The 19,094-nt window shown below is 61.4% G+C and overlaps 2 protein-coding genes across 3 annotated transcripts in view; one reads left to right on the top strand and one right to left on the bottom strand.

Annotated features, from left to right (window-relative positions):
- Positions 1-7,771, top strand: part of CAMK2B (calcium/calmodulin dependent protein kinase II beta) — a gene marked incomplete at its 5' end in the record, with an annotated part of 21,169 nt that extends 13,398 nt beyond the window's left edge. The window contains 4 exons of the mRNA XM_023525755.1: positions 4,492-4,567; positions 4,743-4,837; positions 5,003-5,243; positions 5,393-7,771. Coding sequence (XP_023381523.1) covers positions 4,492-4,567; positions 4,743-4,837; positions 5,003-5,235 — 404 coding nt within the window. The remainder of the gene's footprint in view (positions 1-4,491; positions 4,568-4,742; positions 4,838-5,002; positions 5,244-5,392) is intronic.
- A 20-nt stretch (positions 7,772-7,791) lies between these two features.
- On the bottom strand, positions 7,792-17,635 carry YKT6 (YKT6 v-SNARE homolog). Of its 2 annotated transcripts, none has more exons than XM_011384749.2 (7): positions 17,421-17,635; positions 14,554-14,636; positions 12,906-13,006; positions 11,857-11,961; positions 11,513-11,578; positions 9,914-10,015; positions 7,792-9,241 (listed from the first exon to the last, which is right to left on the bottom strand). In XM_011384749.2, exons 1-7 carry the CDS (start codon positions 17,522-17,524, stop codon positions 9,206-9,208), a joined length of 597 nt encoding a protein of 198 aa, XP_011383051.1. In that variant the 5' UTR covers positions 17,525-17,635; the 3' UTR covers positions 7,792-9,205. The 2 variants fall into 2 exon arrangements, with proteins under 2 accessions (XP_011383051.1, XP_011383049.1); XM_011384747.2 differs by lacking the exon at positions 17,421-17,635 and adding an exon at positions 16,987-17,369.
- Between the last annotated feature and the right edge of the window lie 1,459 nt (positions 17,636-19,094).

The following is a 19,094-nucleotide window of genomic DNA, read 5'->3' as shown; positions in this document are numbered from 1 at the left end:
GCTGTCGCCTCAGCCCCCCTGGACCAGGCGGCCCCTCCCGGAGTGGATGGCCTCCTCTGCTCCCCACAGCTTTCCACCCCGCGGATCCCCCGCTGCCCCTCTCCATCCACCATGACCCCCAGTGTCCCCCTACGTCCCCGGGGCCCCTCCACCCCCACATTTCCCCCACGTTTCCCCCACATTTCCCCCACGTCCCCCCACAACCTCCTGTCTCCCCACATCCATGTTCCCTCATGTCTCCCCACGTCCCCCCATGTCCCCCCACAACCCCCTCTGTCTCCCCACATCCATGTCCCCCCACGTCCCCCCCGGCCTCCCAGCTCCCTCGCCCTCCATGCACCACCCCGCTTGGCTGGTCAGCCCACAGGTCCTTGTCCTGTGTCCCTCCCGCCCGCCTCATGTTCACGTCTGTTCTGTTCCCCCAGCCCCCAGGATCTCTGACATCCTGAACACGGTGAGGAGGGGCTCGGGGACCCCAGAAGCCCAGGGCCCCCCACCCTGCCTGTCCCTGGCTCTCCCGGGGCCCCCACCCGCCCCGTGTAAGTAGCACCCTGGGGCTCACAGGGGGTCGAGGACCCCGGCTGCAGTGCTGCCCGTCGCTCTGAGTGGGGCACTTGGGGGACAGAAAGGTGTGCAGGCGCTCCACGTGAGGTGTCATTTGGCCTCAGGAGACGGAGTCAGTGGCTGGGGACGTGGGCGTGCACATCTGTGTGTCAGAAAAGAGCCAGGGCCGTGTGCTCTTGTGACCGGCGGGTCTCTAGTGGATGGCGACATGCAGGGGTGCTGGGACTCAGCCACGTGAGGGGGCCACTCAGGTCACTTCTGCAGTTCCACTGGGCTGGGGTCGAGGGTGGCAGAGCAGCTCTGGACGGAGGTGCTGGGGTGGGGACAAGGAGAGCAGCCAGCTGGGCAGAGGGCCAGCAGGGGGCAGGCGGCAGAGGCGGCTGGGGCTGGGGCTGCCCCCCCATGTCCCCCGCGGGGAGGAGCCACTGCTCCGGCATCTCCCGACTGCCACCAGTATCGCTTACAGGGATGGATGACACCCCAGGGCAGCAGCCACCTCCGGGGAAACACAGGGCTCTCAGCGGAGAGGCTGCGGGGCCTGGGGCCGGGCATGGCAGGGGAGTGGCTGGGTGAGTGCTGACCTCCGCCTGGGCCTCTGGGGGCCGGGCAGAGTGGGGGAAGCGAAGCTGTGGGGGCCTAGGGGGCTTCTGCGGCCTGCAGGCTAATGGCCATGGGTCACCCCGGGGCCAGCGGGTGGCAGCGAGTGGCCTCTGTGGGAGCAAGCATTGGCCAAGAGCACTCTGTACTTGACCCACGGGGCACAGACCAGCGTGGGGGCCGCTGGACCCCGGTTTGGCTGAGGGGATCGGAGGCGAGTTGTGGCAGTGAGACCACTCTGGTTGGTGGAAACGGGGTGACACTGGCGGGCACCCGGGGGTCCTGTGGGGATGGTCAGAATGCTGCTGCCTGCTGTGCAGCATCCTGTTCAAGTTCAGAGGCCTCCATGTCCCCATCAGTAGGACCCTGGGACCCTCAGCCTGAGGCCCGCACAGCCTGGGCAGTCAGGGATCTGAGAACGGGGCGTGCCATGGGCTCGCAGCCCAGATCCGCCTGCTCAGGGGTCTTCCCTGAGCTTGGTTAGGGGAGGTGGGGGCCGCAAGAGGGGGCTGTGAGCAAGGTAAATGGAGGGACATGGAGGTCGGGGGCTGGCAGGTGTGGCCTGGCCCCCCGGGTGGGTGGGAGTGGGTCGCTGGGGTGCACAGGGCAGCCCTCAGGGTGCATGTGCCCCCACCAAGTCCCTAGCGTGCCAGCTCCTTGGTGCCGGAGGCTCCATGGGGAAGGAAGGGGTGTGGGGTCAGGCCTTCTGAGGGGCTCTAGGGTTGAGACCTAGCACTCAACAAGTCTGAGTGAAGGAGTGCCAGAGCCGGGGTACCCCTCTGCAACTTGGGGACCAGGCCTTTCCCGCAGGTGCTCCCGCCAGCTGTCTCAGTGTGCCATGGGGTCGGTGCTCACCGGGCCGCCGTGTTCTCCGTAATCTGGGATTACACACAATCCCGCCTGATCCTGCCCAGCTGTCTGCCTGAGGTCGCCGGAGCGCTCCTGGTGCCTCTGCAGTCGCCAAAGGCAGGGCTCGGGGCCAGCAAGGGGTTGCCGGGGTCCCCCAGGACCCTTTGCCAATGGTTGGGCCTCCTCAGGCTATCGGCTCAGCCCAGGAGAGCTGAGGCCAGCAGTTTCCGACTGACCTGGGAGGCAGGGTCGCCCTGGCTGGGACGTCTGTGGGGTCAGCCGCTGTCTCCCAGGAGGAGGCCTGACACTTGTGCTGTGACCACAGCTCTGGCCTTTGGTTTGCTTAATACTTTGACTTTACACTGACTACCATCTTTAATTATAGTTCATTTAAAAACACCCAGAATTTCATCATTAACCAGAACATTGGCTTCAGTTATCAGGGCTTAGGGTGATTACAATATTAAAGTACACAAAAAACAAAGTGTCACTCAGCGCTTGCTGCTGGGCGGCTGTCACCACAGGCTCCTGTGCGTGGGGCAGCTCTCACTGTCTGAGAGAAGGGGATGAGCAAGGGTTTGGGGTCGGCCCCGGGAGCAGGTGGGGCTCCAGGTGAGGGGCTGCCCTGGACCAGACCTAGCAGGGGCTGGTCACTGTAGCAGGGAGGTGGCCAGGCCGGATCTTGGGTGGGTGAGGCAGCTGGCAAGTGACGCTCGGCTGCAGCTAGAGGAAAGGGAAGCCTGGGGTTAAAGCCGTCACCACGAAGGGGACAGGTGAACCAGGAGGGGCTGAGCGAGGTGGCAGAGGAGAGAGGCACACTCAGACCCTGGACCCCCCAAAGAGGGCGGAGAGCTGGGCCAGCTGCCGGGGAGGGGAGACCTGAGATGTCAGATGCTGCCAAGCCGGGGTGCAGCGTGCCATCAGGACAGAGCTGCAGGTGGGCCTGGGGCCTTGGAGATCAGAGCCACTGCCCACCTCCCTGAGCCAGCTGCCAGGGCCAGCCAGACACGCGGGGCCGAGTTTCTGCAGACAGACCCTGCCGGGGTCCAGACACAGGTCTGGCTGTGAGGGGGAGCAGGGCAGGAGGGTCCCGTTAGGATAGGGGAGCCTGTGCATGTTGCAGGCTGGCACACACGCACGCGGATGCACACGTGCCCACACTCCCCTGTCACAAGCACGTACGTGCGCCTGGCCCCCGCTGTCACGGGACTCTTCCCGCTGTCACTGTCTGGAGCCCACACAGCACAGCGCAGGCCCCCAGCGCCCGCACGGGCCTCGGCTCACACGCCCCACGCAGCGTCGTCTGCCACTGCCCATGTGGACGCCGAGAGCGGGGGTGCCCGGCCACCGCCAGGTGCCGGTGGGAGGGTGATGGGCAGCCCGACGGGCCGGGACACACGCCTCCAAACACAGGAGCACCGCTCCGGACGGGGTGCAGCCCACCCGTGTGCTCTTCCCGGCAGTGCCGGCAGCTGAGGAGTGCAGACCGGTGGACGCCTGTCCCACGGGGCAGCGGTGAAGGGCAGCGGGCTCCGCGTGCTGCTTGGGCCCAGGCGCAGCTGGGCCCGGGGGCCCCGGGGAGAGGCCCTGGGTCTGTGCTCAGCACCAGCCGTCACTGCTTGTGTGTGTGCAAGCCTGCGTGTACACGCGCGTGCACGTGGGTGTGTGCATATCCGCACGGAGGCAGTTAAGCCCCTCCCTCAGGACAGCACCTCTGGGGAGAGTGAATGGAGAGGGGACTGGCGGGGACATAGGTGCGTGCGACTGTGCAAGGTGTTATTTCTGTAAAAACGTCTGGAACGAACGTGGAGACCTTGGGACTTGTGTCTGCGCGGCGTGGGCTGGGTTAGGACCTCTGCTGCTCCCATGTTTAAAATATTTTCTACAAAAGTAAACTGTGGTTACAGAAATGAAGGGCCCATGGGTGGCCCCCTGTGTGGGACCAGGGGGCACAGGGCAGGAGGGCAGGGTGGAAGGTGTGGGATGGACAGGGGTGGGGAGCGGCCGGTGGGCGGGCGGCTGCAGATGGGCAGAGGCAGCAGCTGGCGGCTGCCCTCCCCACCCTGTCTGCCCCTCCCTGCTGCGCCTGGAAGGTTGTTGGGTTTTGGCAGGGCCTGGTAAGCGAAGGCCAAGCCGGCAGGGGCCAGGAAGGCTGGTCACAGGGTCACAGCCACGGAAGGTCAGGGTCGCTGCGGGGGAGGGGCGGGGCGGGGTGCGGTGCGGGACTGGGGCCTCCCGGAGGGTTGTGGCAGGTTCTGTTTGTTCTCTCTGCGTTTTCCAGACACTGTACCGTGGACGGACTATTTCTATCATTTGGAGACGTTTTATTTAAGACAGACAAGATAGAAGCTTGTGGGACATGTGGAGACCCTATTGGCCTTGGGGGGCGTGGTTTGAGCTGGACAAACGGGGTGCCCCCTGGAGAGGAGAGGCGGGTGGGGCCGCTGGGGTCCTCGGGTCACGGGCCTCGTCTCCCCGCAGCACGGAAGCAAGACATCATCAAGATCACGGAGCAGCTCATCGAGGCCGTGAACAACGGCGACTTCGAGGCGTACGCGTGAGTCGGCCGGGTGGGTCCTTGGGCAGCCCCGGTGGGCTGTGAGCAGCTCGTGGCAATGCCGCCGCGCCCCGCAAGAGCTGGGAGTGGGGGGGCGGGCGTGGACGGAAAACGCTGGACTCACGGGGCCACCCCGGGCGGGTTCGGAGGGGCCCTCACGTGGGTCTGCTCCCAGGAAGATCTGCGACCCGGGCCTGACCTCGTTCGAGCCTGAAGCCCTGGGCAACCTGGTCGAAGGGATGGACTTCCACAGGTTCTACTTTGAGAACTGTGAGTGGGGGGCAGGGCGCACGGGGAGTCGGGGCGCGCTCCCCTCCGGGGTCTGAGCCTGCGGCCACGCCCACCTGGACCGGCCGGGAGGCGCTGCGAGGCTGGGGGCTGCGGGGGGGCCCGCGAGGCCGCCGCGATGTCGAGCCCGCCCCCCGCCCCCCACAGTGCTCGCCAAAAACAGCAAGCCCATCCACACGACCATCCTGAACCCGCACGTGCACGTCATCGGGGAGGACGCCGCCTGCATCGCCTACATCCGCCTCACGCAGTACATCGACGGGCAGGGCCGGCCCCGCACCAGCCAGTCCGAGGAGACCCGCGTGTGGCACCGCAGGGACGGCAAGTGGCAGAACGTGCACTTCCACTGCTCGGGCGCGCCAGGGGCGCCGCTGCAGTGACGCCGACGGTGAGTGCGGGGGGCGGGGCGGGGCCCGGCCCCTCCCAGGCCTGGGGAGGGGGCGGCCCCAGCCTGCGCTGCACAGACCAGGTGAGACTCCGGAGGTGGGCCCGGGACGGCCATCGTGGGAGGCTGACCCGCCCGCCTGCCGGTTTCAGAGCTGACACTGTGTTTGGAGCCCAGCCGCCTCCGGGCGCACGGCCTGCCTGTCGCATGTTTGTGTCTGCCTCGTTCCTCCCCGGTGCCTGTGTCTGCAGAAAACCAAGACCAGATGTGATTTCTTTTTAAAAACAAGATGACAACGACAACCACAAAAAAATACTTGATGTTGGCTGTAGTGGATAAAAAAAAAAACTAAACAAAGGCGAAAGCTGTGAACATGACTGGCATCTGCGGGGCTTCCAGCCGACTGGCCACGCCCCACCCAGGCTCCACATGTCCGTTCTCCCCTGGCCTCGGGGACAGGGGCAGTGAACTTGTCCACAGGGCCTGTCGCCCAGAAAGGTGTTTGCTGGATGGCGCCCACCCCTGCACGCGGCTGACTCCACCTGCAGAGCTGGCTGCCAGGAGTGTCAGGTGTCACCTGGGGAGGGGCTGGGGGCCGGTGGCCTGTGTGCAGCTGTCCCCTCCCGCTTCTCTCTCTCCCTCTCCTCCGGAAAGGCGTGGGCATGGGCTGCCCAGGACCCCACACCCCAGAGCCCATGGTGGATGGCAGTGCAGAGGCAGGCCCTCGCCGGCTCCTGCTCCGGCTCTGCAGAGGGGGCACTGTAGCCTGGCTAGTGACTGCTGAGAAGGCTCCCAAGGTTGCAGCCCCGTGGGGAGGGGACCCTGGGCTGACCTCCGTCCTGTTTGGGGGCCTTCCCTCTCTGCCTGCCCACCCTGCCATGGAAGGCTGTGGGCCCGAGGCCTGGGCTCGGGGCCACAGCAGGGGTCCAGGCCTGAGTCCACATAAGGCACAGTGCTCTCACTGTCTGGGCCTGGAGTAGGAGCGGGGTGGGCTGATGATGCCACAGCCCCTCGGAGGCCACAGTGTGTGTCGGAGACCCCAAGGTGGGCAGGGGGCGGACTGGGCGCAACTCGTGGTCCCCTGCGTGACCGTGGTCGGCACTGTGGTGAGGCTCAGGGATGGGCAACGTGCTCGCAGCGGGGGGCGGCCCTGATGGGCCTGACCAGAGGTGTGGGACCCTCCTGCCTCAGTACCTGCCCGCCGCAATTCCCATTTTCAACAAGGATTTTCTTCATCTCCTCTCACAAATTACGCCAAGGAAGGGGCGTGGAGTGGGGAACAGAACACAGGATGCTGATCTTCAAGGGGACTGTCCATCGACAGACACTCCGAGTGGACACTCACTTGCTCATCCATAGCTGTGCTCAAGACAGCTGTCCCCACCCATGGACACAGGGTAAACATCTGTCAGGTTCCCTGGGCCTCGGGCAGCAAGCAGCATGGCTGGCCATGGACAGTGTGTGGCCTGGCCACCCGATCCCCGGAGCCCCCTCCCTGCCTCTCCCTCTCCCGTCGTCTCCACAGAGCTGCCTGTCTGGGTTAATTTTTTCCCCCCCCGGGGGATAGTTCTTTTGCATGACCCCTTACGAGCAAGCCACACCGGCTCATCCAGCTAGATGTCCGTGCGTGGCAGTGGCCAGTGCCTGGCACAGGGTCGCTGCCCACGGTGCTGGCCTGCCTTTTCTCCTTTTTGCTGAGTTTCACTGTCTTTTTTTTCTGAGCCTGTAAGTGTACAAAAAAGTTATTTTGTTCTGTCTCGGAAAACTGCAAATAAAAGGAAAACAGGACAAACTGGTTCAAGTGCAGCCGATGCTTTTTGCCAGGTCCCCTGCCCACCGCAGGAGGTCTGCCTCTGGATGCTAGTGGGCTGCACCCGGCAGGTGTTCTCAGGTGTGTGGGAAGGAGGGCAGGCTTGCCAGGCCGCACCTGGTGGACTGAGAGCTGTCTTGGAGAATCTAGGACAGAGCCGGCAGCACAGTGTCTCCCACGTGGCCTCTCAGCTGTCACCAGAGGAGCCTCCCAGCCAGCCTCCCACGGGCACCCCTGAGGATCCTAAGGCCATCATTCGTCCTGGCTTGCATAGGTTAGGCTCCCCAGGCAGGGCCAGGCACCCCGAGCGGGAGGAGGCCAGGACGGGCATTCACTCGTCACTCTGAAATAGCACCTGCTTTGGGTAGCACTCCCTGGGTCTTGGCAGGAGAGGCTGCACAGTCGGTCCAGCCACGTCCCAGAGCTGCCGATTCCCAGTCACAAGGAGAACAAGGCACTGGGCCAGCCAGAAACCGGGCTGTGAAGTCTCCACATTCCCGTGAACAACCAGCCAATGAGGTCCTTCCCTGAACTAAGGCCAGACTCCACAGCCTGCAAGGACACTGCGCAGCCCCATGCGCTCAGCTGTGGCTGACAGCCACCTCTCCCTCCTTCCTTGCTGGAAGGTCCAAGGGAAGGACCCCAGGAGCTGGGGGTTCCAGCAGAGACCCACCCCCCAGAGCTGCACAGCAGGGCCCCTGAGGAAAGAGCCCGGGGTCAAATAAAGCACAGGACCACCTGGAATTTCAAAACAGAACTTTATCCAGGTAGGGACTTCTTGAAACAGAGAAGCGAGGCGGCAGTTAGTAGAATCTGCCGAAGGACATTAGAATGGAGGTGGGCAGGGAAACGGGCACAGGGCCTGAGCTCCCTCTCTACCCCCACCTGCACTCACCCTCGGTGCCTCCCCAGCACCCCGACAAGCAGGACAGTCAGGCACTTGAACCTCCCTAGACAGGGCCTCAGCCGTGAGCAGGGTGGGTCTGTGCCTTCGCCTTTGGGGGTGTGGATGGCAACAGAAGGCGAGTCCTCCGGCCAGGAGTGTCCAGACAGAAAGGGCAGCGGCACAGAAACCTGTCGGGCACGGAGTCCTCAAAAGCCCAGCTTCCCATAGAGGCAGTGGGACCTGCCCAGTAGGGCCAGAAGCAACCTTCTCCGGGAGGGGCTGTGAGGACAGGACCACCCTGGCTGATGCCACCGCAGCAAGGGCCTCCACGAGGACAGGTCCCAAGGGCAGACCTTGAGCTTGCGTTCTCAGGCAGCAGTTTGGAACACGGCAATAGGACCTAGGGGCTGGGCAGGCCCAGTGGGGCCCGAACCTGCTGGTCATCGCCTGGGCCACCCTGTGGGTCTGTTCCCAGGGCTGGACTTCCTGCTGCAGGCCAGGCAGGGTGGGGGACTGGCTCAGACCACGTGTGAGTCTTCAGGTCGGCTGGTGCCTCCTCTCGGTGCCCATCACGCTGGCCACAGGAAAGAGCACTTGCTAAGTCACACGGGCCCCAGGTAGTTGCCGGAGAGGCGCGCAGCTGAGAGCAACATTCGAGGCGAAGCCGTGAGGCTGCGGGCACCTCCGTGGGACTGTGTGGAAGTCAATCTCCGCAGGAACGCAAACCACGTCTCAGGATCTGCGACGCCCAGGGACTGGCCTCACAGCCTTGGCCCTGCAACGCTGGCCGGCGCCCTGCTCACCCCCACCCCAGTGGCCCCGGGAGGCTTTCCCCAGAGAACCAAGTGTGCGCCCTGCCCCCAGCCCTGTGGGTCAGGACCGCCCTTACTGGAGTGTTCGTAGTTGACGCACAGGACACCCAAGGGCTCCTGACAAAGAGCGGGCCCGGCACAGGGGACCACAGCCAGCCGGGCCCGCCCAGGGTTACAAACAAGCCCTCTGCAGGAGTCACTTGAGTTTATGGTTTCATTAGGCGTGAAAATACACCTTTGGGGCCTCAAACTTTCTTTTCAAAAACAACTAGACACGTGAATTTGAACGATCCCCAGCCCAGGTCCCTTCCACCAGCCCTCCGTTCCGCCAGGAGCTCCGGAGTGAAAGCCGAGTCTGCCCGCTCTGCGACGTCACCTGGCAGCCCTCTTCTCCAGGAGCTGCGGTCCTGATGGAATGACGGTGACTCTGCAGTGCAGGGGCCTCTGCTGGCTGCGGTCACATGACTGCACAGCATGAGTTCTGTTTCCGGGCCTTGAAAAGGACAAAGAGGAGCTAAGGAGGAGACAGCAGGGGGACAGTGGCCCGACCTCAGCATGGTGCGTACAGCAGAGGGAGCTCTGGGGACAGGGGCTGGAACCCGAGGAGACACACGACCTGCATGTGCCCCCACTACACTGCTGGGGAGGGAGCCGGGCAGACGGGCACATACAGCAGGCAGGGACGCCCTCCGGCTGCCCGCCACGTCTCCATAAGGCCATGGCGGAGAACGCAGAGTCCCCGCTAAGATGCGGGTCCTGTTCAGATAACCCCGCCCCACTGGCCACCTCCCTCCGAGGTGAAGGTGTGTGGAGAGACCGAGTCCCAGCGGCATGCCACTGACGGGCATGACAGTCTTGAGTGCGGAGGAGCCACACGCAGGGCTGTGAGGACCCTGAAGAAGGCTGTGTCCAGCGCCGGGCAGAGAGCAGGGGCGAGGGGGTGGGCCCAGGCCGAAGCCAGCCTCCCGTGGGGCAGCGGGAGGGGCAGGGACAGGCTTCCACCTGCTTCTGCTCTGGCAGTGCCACCGTGGACAAGCCAGGGGCCCTTGGCCTTGCCGCCCATCTCTGAACATTCTGAGGGAGGCGCAAGTCGTGGGGGGCCGCCAGTGATGGCACGCTGCCCGCTCGCAGGAAGGGGTGCCCGGCCCCACCCGGTAGCACCCACCGTTTTGTAGAAGGCTTTGGAATGCACCCCCAGCACCTCGGACTTGGACACCAGGTCGTCGATCTTCTCGCCGCGCTCCAACAAGGACTCCATGGTGTTGTGCTGTGGGGACGACACGGCGCACGCGCGCTCGGCTCACGGCCCCTCGCGGAGGGCGGTCGCGGGCGGTGCTGCCTGTGGGGCCCCCCACGAGCGCCAGGACAGTGTCCGACTGTGGGTGCAACAGGACCCGACCACCCTCCTGAGGAACCCCGAGGAGGGAGAGCACGCCCCACATGACCTGCACAGCAGAGGCCTGGAGAGCACCGCCGGAGGAGCACAGCTCACTGCCCCGCGGGGACCCACGTGCAGTGCCAGCGCCACGCATGCCGCCAGGGAACCTCTGCTCTCAGGGCCGAGCGCACGAACCCTAGGAGGGTGACGGCTCACTTATGGCTACGAGAGCCTCTGTGCAGTGACTGGCAGGAACCCCTGCGTGAGCAGGCGCAGTGACAGAGGGGCACGAAGTCCCTGGCGCCCACGCACAGCCAGGTCAGACCCAGCACGAAGGCTGACTGCGTTAGCGCACAGGAGACGTGAACGAGTGCGACCACTGGCCCAGGATGGGTGACCGGGACCCACCTGCCCTCCCCAAAGAACAGGGTGGGAAAGGGGAGGTGTCCGCCCATCCCATGAGGCCCACGGGCTGACTCTGATGCAGCGACAGGGACACACTGGGGTGGTCACGAGGGACAGAGGGTGCCTGGAGACATCCACCTCCAACTGCGCTAGCTCAAGCACAGTCTGCAAAGACCTCGAGGGAAGCCCTGGCGGGCTGTTTACAGCACGCAGGGTTCTGCCCCTGGGCACTGGTGGGCACGAAAGCCAGGCTACTACTGGCAGGGACGTCGCTGTATCTGGGGCAGGGTTTTTTGGGCACCTTTGCTAGGCTTTAGGGTCAATTAACTGCCGAGCACTGCTGTTAGTGACGCATGATTTGAGTGACGACATAAAGGTAGGTGCACTTGTCAGGGAGACACGGAACCAGTGGGGCCTGAGCAGTGACGTCCAGGAAAGGGGACAGGGTCACAAGAGCACATCAAGGAGTCTGTGATATCCTGGAGCTGAGTCGAACGCTACTCGAGAACTTTAAGCGGACGGACGAGTGACAGCTCGATGGCTCTCATCTGGACAGATCGGAGGTGGGTAGGAAGCAAAGGGTTCAGTCAGGGGCAGAGGCCACTAGGACCAAACCGGAAATGAAAACAGAAGCAGTTCATGTGCCAAACGTAGGTCAAGGTTAAAAAAAGTGCAGCGGCAGCGAGGGACCAGATGCAGACAACAGTGCAGGGTTCCTGGCCCGGGCTCGGGACATGGGTGCATCACACCCCAGGGTGAGCGGGGGCCACGCCGATGCCCAGCGTGGTCCCTCGTACAACAGTGCTGCTGACAGGGTGCAGGAGGGACAGGCTTGCGGTTGGCTGGCTTTGACGCCTGACGCATGAGAGGCAGCCATCACCACTTCCGGAAAAGCGGTGTGATCGTGACTAAAACGTGTTGACTGTGTGGGCTTCACGTCTGGCCAGCCGCTCTGCCCGTCGCTGGGGCCTCCTTGCTTACCAGAATGATTTTGGTCTCATCTAGCTCAGCCTGCACTTTACTCATGGGGTCAGCTTCTCGGGGGTTCTAGGAAAGAGCCAAGAACAGAAACGACATCAGAATGAAGTGACCACTGGGAAGGAAAGCTCAAACCCAAGCGAGCTGGACACGTGTTCACAGAGGAGAGACAGCCTGCCAGGGAGGACAGCCACCAGGTCCTCATGCGGATCCTGCAGTTTTTGCCCTGACATCGATATCCAGCCTGGAAGGAAGTCACCAGAGCCACAGCAGTTAGGGACAGTGGCTTTTCCATTTCCCACAGCTCTGGGCCCCCCGGTCCACACACCAGGCCTCAGCAGCCCTACCTGGTAGGCACTGAGGTAGCCATCCAGGGCCGTGTAGTGGATGGTGGCAGGGGAGCCGACAGGCCACTCAATCCTGTCCACCTGCTTGGAGAATTCATCCAGCACCTGCAAGACAAAGAAGCTCAGCGAGGGCCACCTTGTGCTGGCCGGCGACCAGGGCCCGGGGTGGTGGGCAGTGGCGAGCACCTAATGGCCAGGAGGTGTCCTGGCTCAGGTCCCTCTGTCTCAGGTGTCTGGGAAGTAACCCGAAGGCCGAGACGAGCCTCGGCCGTGAGTGACAAAAGTGGGGGCTGTGAACGGCGGGTCGAGCTTCCATCAGGCTTCCTGTGCCCGAGAAAAAGGGCGCCAGCCCTCTAACTTTCCAAACAATTCTTCAAAAATGAAAGCGGGTCCCTTAGCTTTAAGCAGCCAGCAGGCTTTATGCGCTCGTGAGTGTCTCAGTCTTTTGGGGGACGAGATGCAGCCAGCGCTTTGCGGAGCCTATAACCAGCACCACACGAAGACACTGAAGACAGACACGGGACCCACGCCGGGGACGGGGGCGGGGACCTCCAGGGCTGCCGGGTGCATCAGGAGGGGCTCCTCGAACAAGAGCCCAGAGCGGAGAGAACCAGTGTGTACAGGGACGGCCTGAGGATGGGGCCAGGTTGGTAGAGCAGAGCTGGGTTCTGATGTGGCTCAGGAGAAAATGGAGGTCGCCACTGGAGGCGGCAGCATGGAAAGAGGAGTGGCCGGGAATAAGGGCACAGCCACGGCGGACTCGAGAGCCCGGCCCCAGAGGACAGATGCAGTGACTCTGTGGCAGATGAGGAGAGTCAAGGTGGCATCGAGGAGCACGAGCCAGGGCACAGGTAGGAAGAGGGCATAAATGAGCGCCACGGAGGGAACTGGGAAGGGACGCCGGACTGTCCCTCAGTTTAGGGCGAGGAAAAAAGCTGCAAACCGGTGGACCTGGACACACTACTCCATCCCTGTGCCTGGGCACTGTCAGCACCCGGCCCAGGCACACTCACCCGGCGGAGGCCAGCCCAGCCCGGCCGCACACTCACCTTCTCCAGCAAGGTGAAAGCCACCCGGGACGGGTACTCGCTGTCAGCAATGACCACTCCTGCAAGGCTGTCGTTGCGCACGTAGACGTGGCACAGGTATTCTAAGGAGACACGTGCAGAGCGACGCAAGGCTTTAGGCTTTCACCCCCGGATCAGGGAAAGCATCACAATGCTGGGCTCCTGCCTTTTGGGTCAATGAAGCCATCCTGAGGAGGTCGGTGGGGCAGCTCAGGCCGAGGGGGCACATGCGGGGTAGGCATGTGAGTTGGGTACATAAGATGGGGCTCGGCCACCATGCGGCCCAACACTGCGTTGGGACGGAAATGCGCAGAGACCCAGCGTGCAAAGCGGGGTCTGAGGCGCCACCAGCATGGCCACCGGGCTCGGGCGCACCTTAGCCACAGCCTTGAGCCCCAGGTGAGACCCACCAGCAACTCGAGCAGGTGCAGCGCACTGAGCCTGTGCTCGCAAACCAGGGGGGCCCTGGGCAAGCGGAGCAGATCCCGCAAGTAGCGCTGCTCAGGGAATCACCTCCCTGGGCCTCAGGCTTCCTTGTCACAGCAGCCCGGCCCGGCCCGCTCCGCCTGGAGTGGGCAGGGGACACGGGACCGGACCATCGAGGAAGGAACGCTGCTGGCTGGGCTCTGCAGCATCACTTAAGTCACCCAACTACCAAGACGCACAGTCTGCACAGGGCTTCTACTGAGTATTCGCAATCCATGGGATTGGTGTTTGTCGCTTAGAAAGGATTCAGAGACAACACAGTTAACCATATCCCCCAGGAAGAAGGAAGATTAGGGTTGCAGCTGACAGATAAGAACCCTCTCCTCTCTTCAGGTCCTCACCCAGAAAGTTCAGATGCTAAACAAACAAACGAAAAAAGGAGAGCGGGAGACTGTGCGCCCCTGAAACGGGCGTCAGAGATGAACGAGCACGGGGTGAGGAGGAGGGTGGGGCTTCGACACTCTCTAGACCGTCAAATGGGGTCACAGCACAGACCACAGAGGCCGAGACGCTGGCAGAGCCTGAGGAAATGCCCGAGGAACGCAGCTGGGAAGGCGGACTCGGGACCGAGGACAACCGAGAAGTTAAACGATCACGACCGAGTGTCCCCGCCGGGCTGTGACAGCACAGGGACCCCGCGGAGCACACACTTCTAGGACCACCTGCATTGTAACTGGTGTTTACACCATCTCACAGCACCTCCTCGCCACACGGCCCAAGGTCAGAGCCGCAGGCAGTGCTCCTGGTTTCTGTCCGATGAGTGCGCATGCACCTTCCCTGGCCTATCTGCGGAACACACGCCTCTCGAATAAACGCCTAGAAATTCTTACAGGAAACCTGAATTATGTAGAAGAAAGTCATGTGTTTTCAGGTTCCTGGTCAAAATCTGGGGGGCACAGACCGCAGAAGCACCTCAACAGGGCCAGCTGGAAACCCCTCTCAAGGCACCACGGCTCTGAGGGAGGTGCTGCCACCCTGAGACTTGGACCCGATCGTAAGTGAGCCCGAGCTCTGGCGCGATGCTGACCTGGCGGGCGAGGCACCTGTGGGCATAGACTCTCGGGTACGTGGGGGAGGGAGACAGAGAGGACCACCAGCAGAGGAGCGGGCCCGCCAGCCCCCACGGGGTGGCACGTTCTCTTACCTTGTTCTTTGACAGAAGCTCTGCTGCCTTTTGCTGAGCGCTCCACAATCAGTTGACTTGTGAAGGTCATGAATTCCTGGACACTGAGAAACACGACAAATATTACCCATACCCATCACCTTGTCCGCACACAATGGAAAGTGAGGGCACTAAGGGCACATGGCTGCCTGTTTCCGGTCTTTTCCCTCCCAACCTTAGTAACAAATAATGAGCACTTTCTGAATGAACACACAGAAAATTACGAATGACCATGACCATTCAAACCGCATCTGTGTGCCACGCAGTTCACCCACACAACCCATGCCAGACCTCCAGGGCAGTTTCTACAGCCACACTCAAGTTAACATTTTGCTCAGAGTATGACTTGGGACACAGTGGTGAAGCAGAAGCCAGCTCCTGTTCTCAAGGCCCCAATAACTTCCAAGAAGCAGGACAAATAAAGACTTCACTGAAAAAACACAAGTGGCAAAAACAGTTTGGCAGATGCATAGTCAGTTACGGCTGTGGCCACACACCGCACTCTGCAATGTGCCACGCACCACAGTGAAGGCTGGGTCATCCAGGCTACGTGTGCTAGGCATTCCGGAAGAAATGAGGGACAAGAGCTCAGCCAGGACAAGGAAATGGGAAATGGCTGGTACAATGCCTTAGAGGGAGGGAGCGATTCCTCATGAGCCACGTCACATTTTTGCCAACGACAGGCCGCACAGACAGCAGAGGTCTCCTAAGAAGAACCTCCAAGAAAACCCAGTAAAGCGTTTAGCAGAAGTTACTGCAGACCTCAGCAAGGTCCTCTGAAAGCACGAAAACCTGCACCCAATGCCCACAGGTTTTCTTTAAGAGAGAAGTTCACAGGGCTCAATCTGCTCGAAAGCAAATCTAGGAAAAAAAAGAAACAGACCAAGAAAACCACCATGGACATATTTCTGAAGAGTGACATGTCCTCGAGGAGCGTCCCAGGCAGGTCCATCAGAGGTGTTCCAGAAGGCATTGCTGTCACAGGAGATGACAGCTGCCTGGGGTGTTACAGCCCCCAGGAACTTTCCCGTGGGACAAGAGGCCAAGGTGGGAGACTGTGATACTAACAGCCGTGGCTCTGTGTAGATCCAGGCTTATGTGTGTGTGTCTTAGTTTTTAGCAAAAAAAAAATTTTTAAGTGGAAGAAAAAATTTCAATAGAAATAAACTTATAGAATCAGGGTATAAAGAAAATGAGTTTATACAGCTGTACAGCATGTTTGTGTTTTAAGCTGTGTTCTCACAAGAGTCAAAAACTTAAAAAAAAATTAAGTTAATAAAGTTAAAAGGTTAGAATAAGCTAATGTTGATTTATTAAAGAAACAAAAATATTTTCTTAAAAATGTAGTACAGCCGAAACGTCCAGTGTATATAAAGTCCACATCAGTGACTGCCATGATCTAAGCTGTCAGGGCCACTCGCCTCACTCCCGACTTCCGCAGAGCAACTTCCTGTCCTGCCAGCTCCATTCCTGGCGAGCGTCCTCTACAGGTGTGCCATCTTTTTATCTTTTCTACCTACTTTCACTGAAGCTTTTCTGTTTAGATACGTTTAGATACACAGTTGCCTACCGTGTTCAGTACAGTAACTGCTGAACAGCCTAGCAGCACATAATAGCGCAGGAGCAATGGGCTGCACCGTGGAGCCCAGGTGTATAGGCGGCTGCCCCATCCAGGTGTGTGTAAGTACACTCGGTGATGTTTGCACGACAAAAATCACCTGACACTTCTCAGAACGTGTCCCAGATGTTAAGCAACAGAACTGTAGTCTCTCAGAGGAGTCTCGAATAAGAAGTCCTTGCAATACAAGGAGAGACAGAGCTCAGAGGGCTGGAACTACACAGAGGAGAGCCAGGAATGCTGGGGGACCTCTCGAAGGTCAAGCCTGGGGTTTGGTAATCGTGAGGCAGGACGGCCGGAAGTGAGGGGGCTTTCTACGAAAAACAATGAGCTCGGCTGGAACGCATGTTTTAAAGGACACCCAGAGGAACATCCCTACAGCATCAGTTGCGTTCACCCTCGGAAGCGGGTGTGGGCATCTCACACTTGCGAGGTCACAGTCCTACAGGTAATCTCTGAGCAAACGTGGGCGGGGAAGAAAACGCATCAGAGGCACAAACACAGAAAACCAGCAAAGCACAAGCCTCCTAGAGAAAGCTAAGCATCAAGAATATACTTCAAGACTGACCCCAAGGAGGCAAGAAGTTTCAACAAAATTACAAATTGTTTTAGATCCGGCCAGCGAGCCACTCTCACCAAGAAAAAAACCAGCTCCACTGAGCCGTGAAAACAGATGGCAGACTCCACCAGACCTGGAGGCTGGGTGACCACAGACCCTGACGCTGGGTCTTTTTCATGTCTGAACCCCTCCCCTCCGCCACCCCTGCCACGGGCTGGAAGTGTCTGTGACCCTTCACCTTCTTGCAATGAAAGTACCCAGAAACGTCCAAAAGCTTGAAGCCCCGCAGTAAACCCCATGCTCCCCTCCGACTCTTCGCTCTCGACAGAGCCCTTCTGTACCGAGAGCCCAGCCATGAAGAGTGTACTGTTGGGTCTGAATCCTGGCTGGCTGCGGCATTCTCTCTGGGGCCTCAGTCACTCGGTGCACAGAACGGAGAATGAGGGTTTGTCACGCTGGACTGCGGGGCAGCCTGCCGGACCACACGGACGTGGCCCCCAAGCTGCCTGGCTTAGAACCACGGGAGGTACTGGTCTAAAACCAGATTCCGGGCCTCGGTCTACCAGTTCAGGGCGGATCGGCATTTCCAAAGGCCCCTTATAATTTCTATGCGACAGCAGCCTAGAACGTGCGAGCCGGTCCCGAGCCGCGGCCCCCGCCCGGGCCGCTCACCTGGACCGCTGGAAGAAGCTGAAGGACGACACGTCGTAGGCGGCCTTGAGCAGCACGGCCTTGGGCTCGCCTCTGTACAGGACGCTGAGGCTGTACAGCTTCATGGCGCCGCGCCGAGGGCGGCCGCCGGGCCCACCGACCGGCTCGCAGGGACCAGCGCGGCCGCCGCCCCTCGAGACCGCCGAGGCTGACGGGGCGGAGCCAGCTTCCGCCCCCGGCTCGTGACCCACTTCCGGTTCCGGTCGGGGCCGCGCGCGAGGCCGGGGCGCGAGCTCGCGGCCGGAAGCACGCCCGAGGGGCGGGGCGTCGCGTAGCGGGCGCGCCTCCCTCGCGAGCCCGGCGTGCTCCCGGCGCTTCCCCGCGGAGTTCCCCGGATGCGGCCGGACTCCTAATGCGGTGGAAAGATCGGTAAACTGCGGAGGCCATGTGAGGGCCGGTGCAGCAAAATGTAAAATATGCAAGCGCTCGACCCGGAGTCAGCCCTGGGAACCGTCTAGAAGAAACGTGCACACATGTGACTCGGGGGGGGGGGACACAGAGGTTTGTAACAGGAAGCTCGGAGTGCCCAGATGACCACCCACAGGAAGTGGGTGCAGATACTAGCTCGGGCACACCCTCTAGAGGGGTCTCGCTGGCCACTCCTCCTCCCCACTCCTGCTGGACCTCTGGATATCCTTGTGTGCGGCTTGGTCGTCAGCCCTCTTTGTTCTGTGTGGACAATGTCCAATCCGGTAGCCACCAGCTCCTCTGAGCGCTGGCCGTGGAAAGCACCGTGACTATCAAATGCACACCAGATCTCAGAGCCAGGCCAGAAACCTCGGCCAGCTTACCCCTGGGCTCCCACATTTTGCTCCAGCCGGCTAAGTGAACACCCTGAGCCAGCACCAGGCACAGCTCCAGCATCCCAGCCCCCTGCTCCATTCCCAGGACTTCCCACTGTCCAGGTGTGAGTGGGCCGAGGCCCTGGGTCTGTGGGCCTCCTGTCAGCCTAGGCCCACTATTCTGGCTTTGGCTTCAAGCCAGGAGGCCAAGAAGGCAGTGACCTCTGTGGTTACTCTGAGCACGCATGGCAATTCTGGTGGCCGGCCTGCCAACTCCCTCCTCTGGTCTCCAGACTCACAGGGGCCTCTACTTGGTAGGACGTGAATTTGGAAGCCCCTGTGACCCTGCCCTGGGAGCTAGACAGGTGGCACAGTATGGTGACAAGGCAATTGGGATGTTGCTATAGTGACAGGGATGGAGGCCTTTTGCCATCAGCCCCAGTTTTCTGCATGGCAGCTCTAATGACAGCACGACCAGCCCTGCTGAGGCTAGAGGCCCGGCTCCTGGTTGCCATGGCAGTGCAGCCCTCTCGGGAGCACTCCCCTCCGCACACCTGGTCAGAGCAGGAAGTACTGGGCGGTGACTGAGCTACGGGAAGCAGGCTGAGATGTGAGAGAACCAGTCACCTGCAGCCTAATTACTCAAACGCTGTCCCCAGCCACAGGACTGAGGGGAGCTTTTCTGCTGAGTCTGTCTAGAGGCCTGCACACCAGCACAGCTCAGTACAGCCTGGAGAGAAAGCTGACCAGCACTGGCCAGCCCCGGAGCCCAGCAATGGCCCTACCCCAGCCACTTCCGGCCTGACAAGACCTTGGTGGGCAGGGGTCCCAGGTGTGGCCCAGGAGACAAGGC

This window comes from Pteropus vampyrus, unplaced genomic scaffold (assembly GCF_000151845.1).
Source record: "Pteropus vampyrus isolate Shadow unplaced genomic scaffold, Pvam_2.0 Scaffold620, whole genome shotgun sequence".
NCBI lineage: Eukaryota > Metazoa > Chordata > Mammalia > Chiroptera > Pteropodidae > Pteropus > Pteropus vampyrus.
Note: the sequence above shows the minus strand (reverse complement) of the source record. Positions and strands in the feature narration are given on the sequence as shown.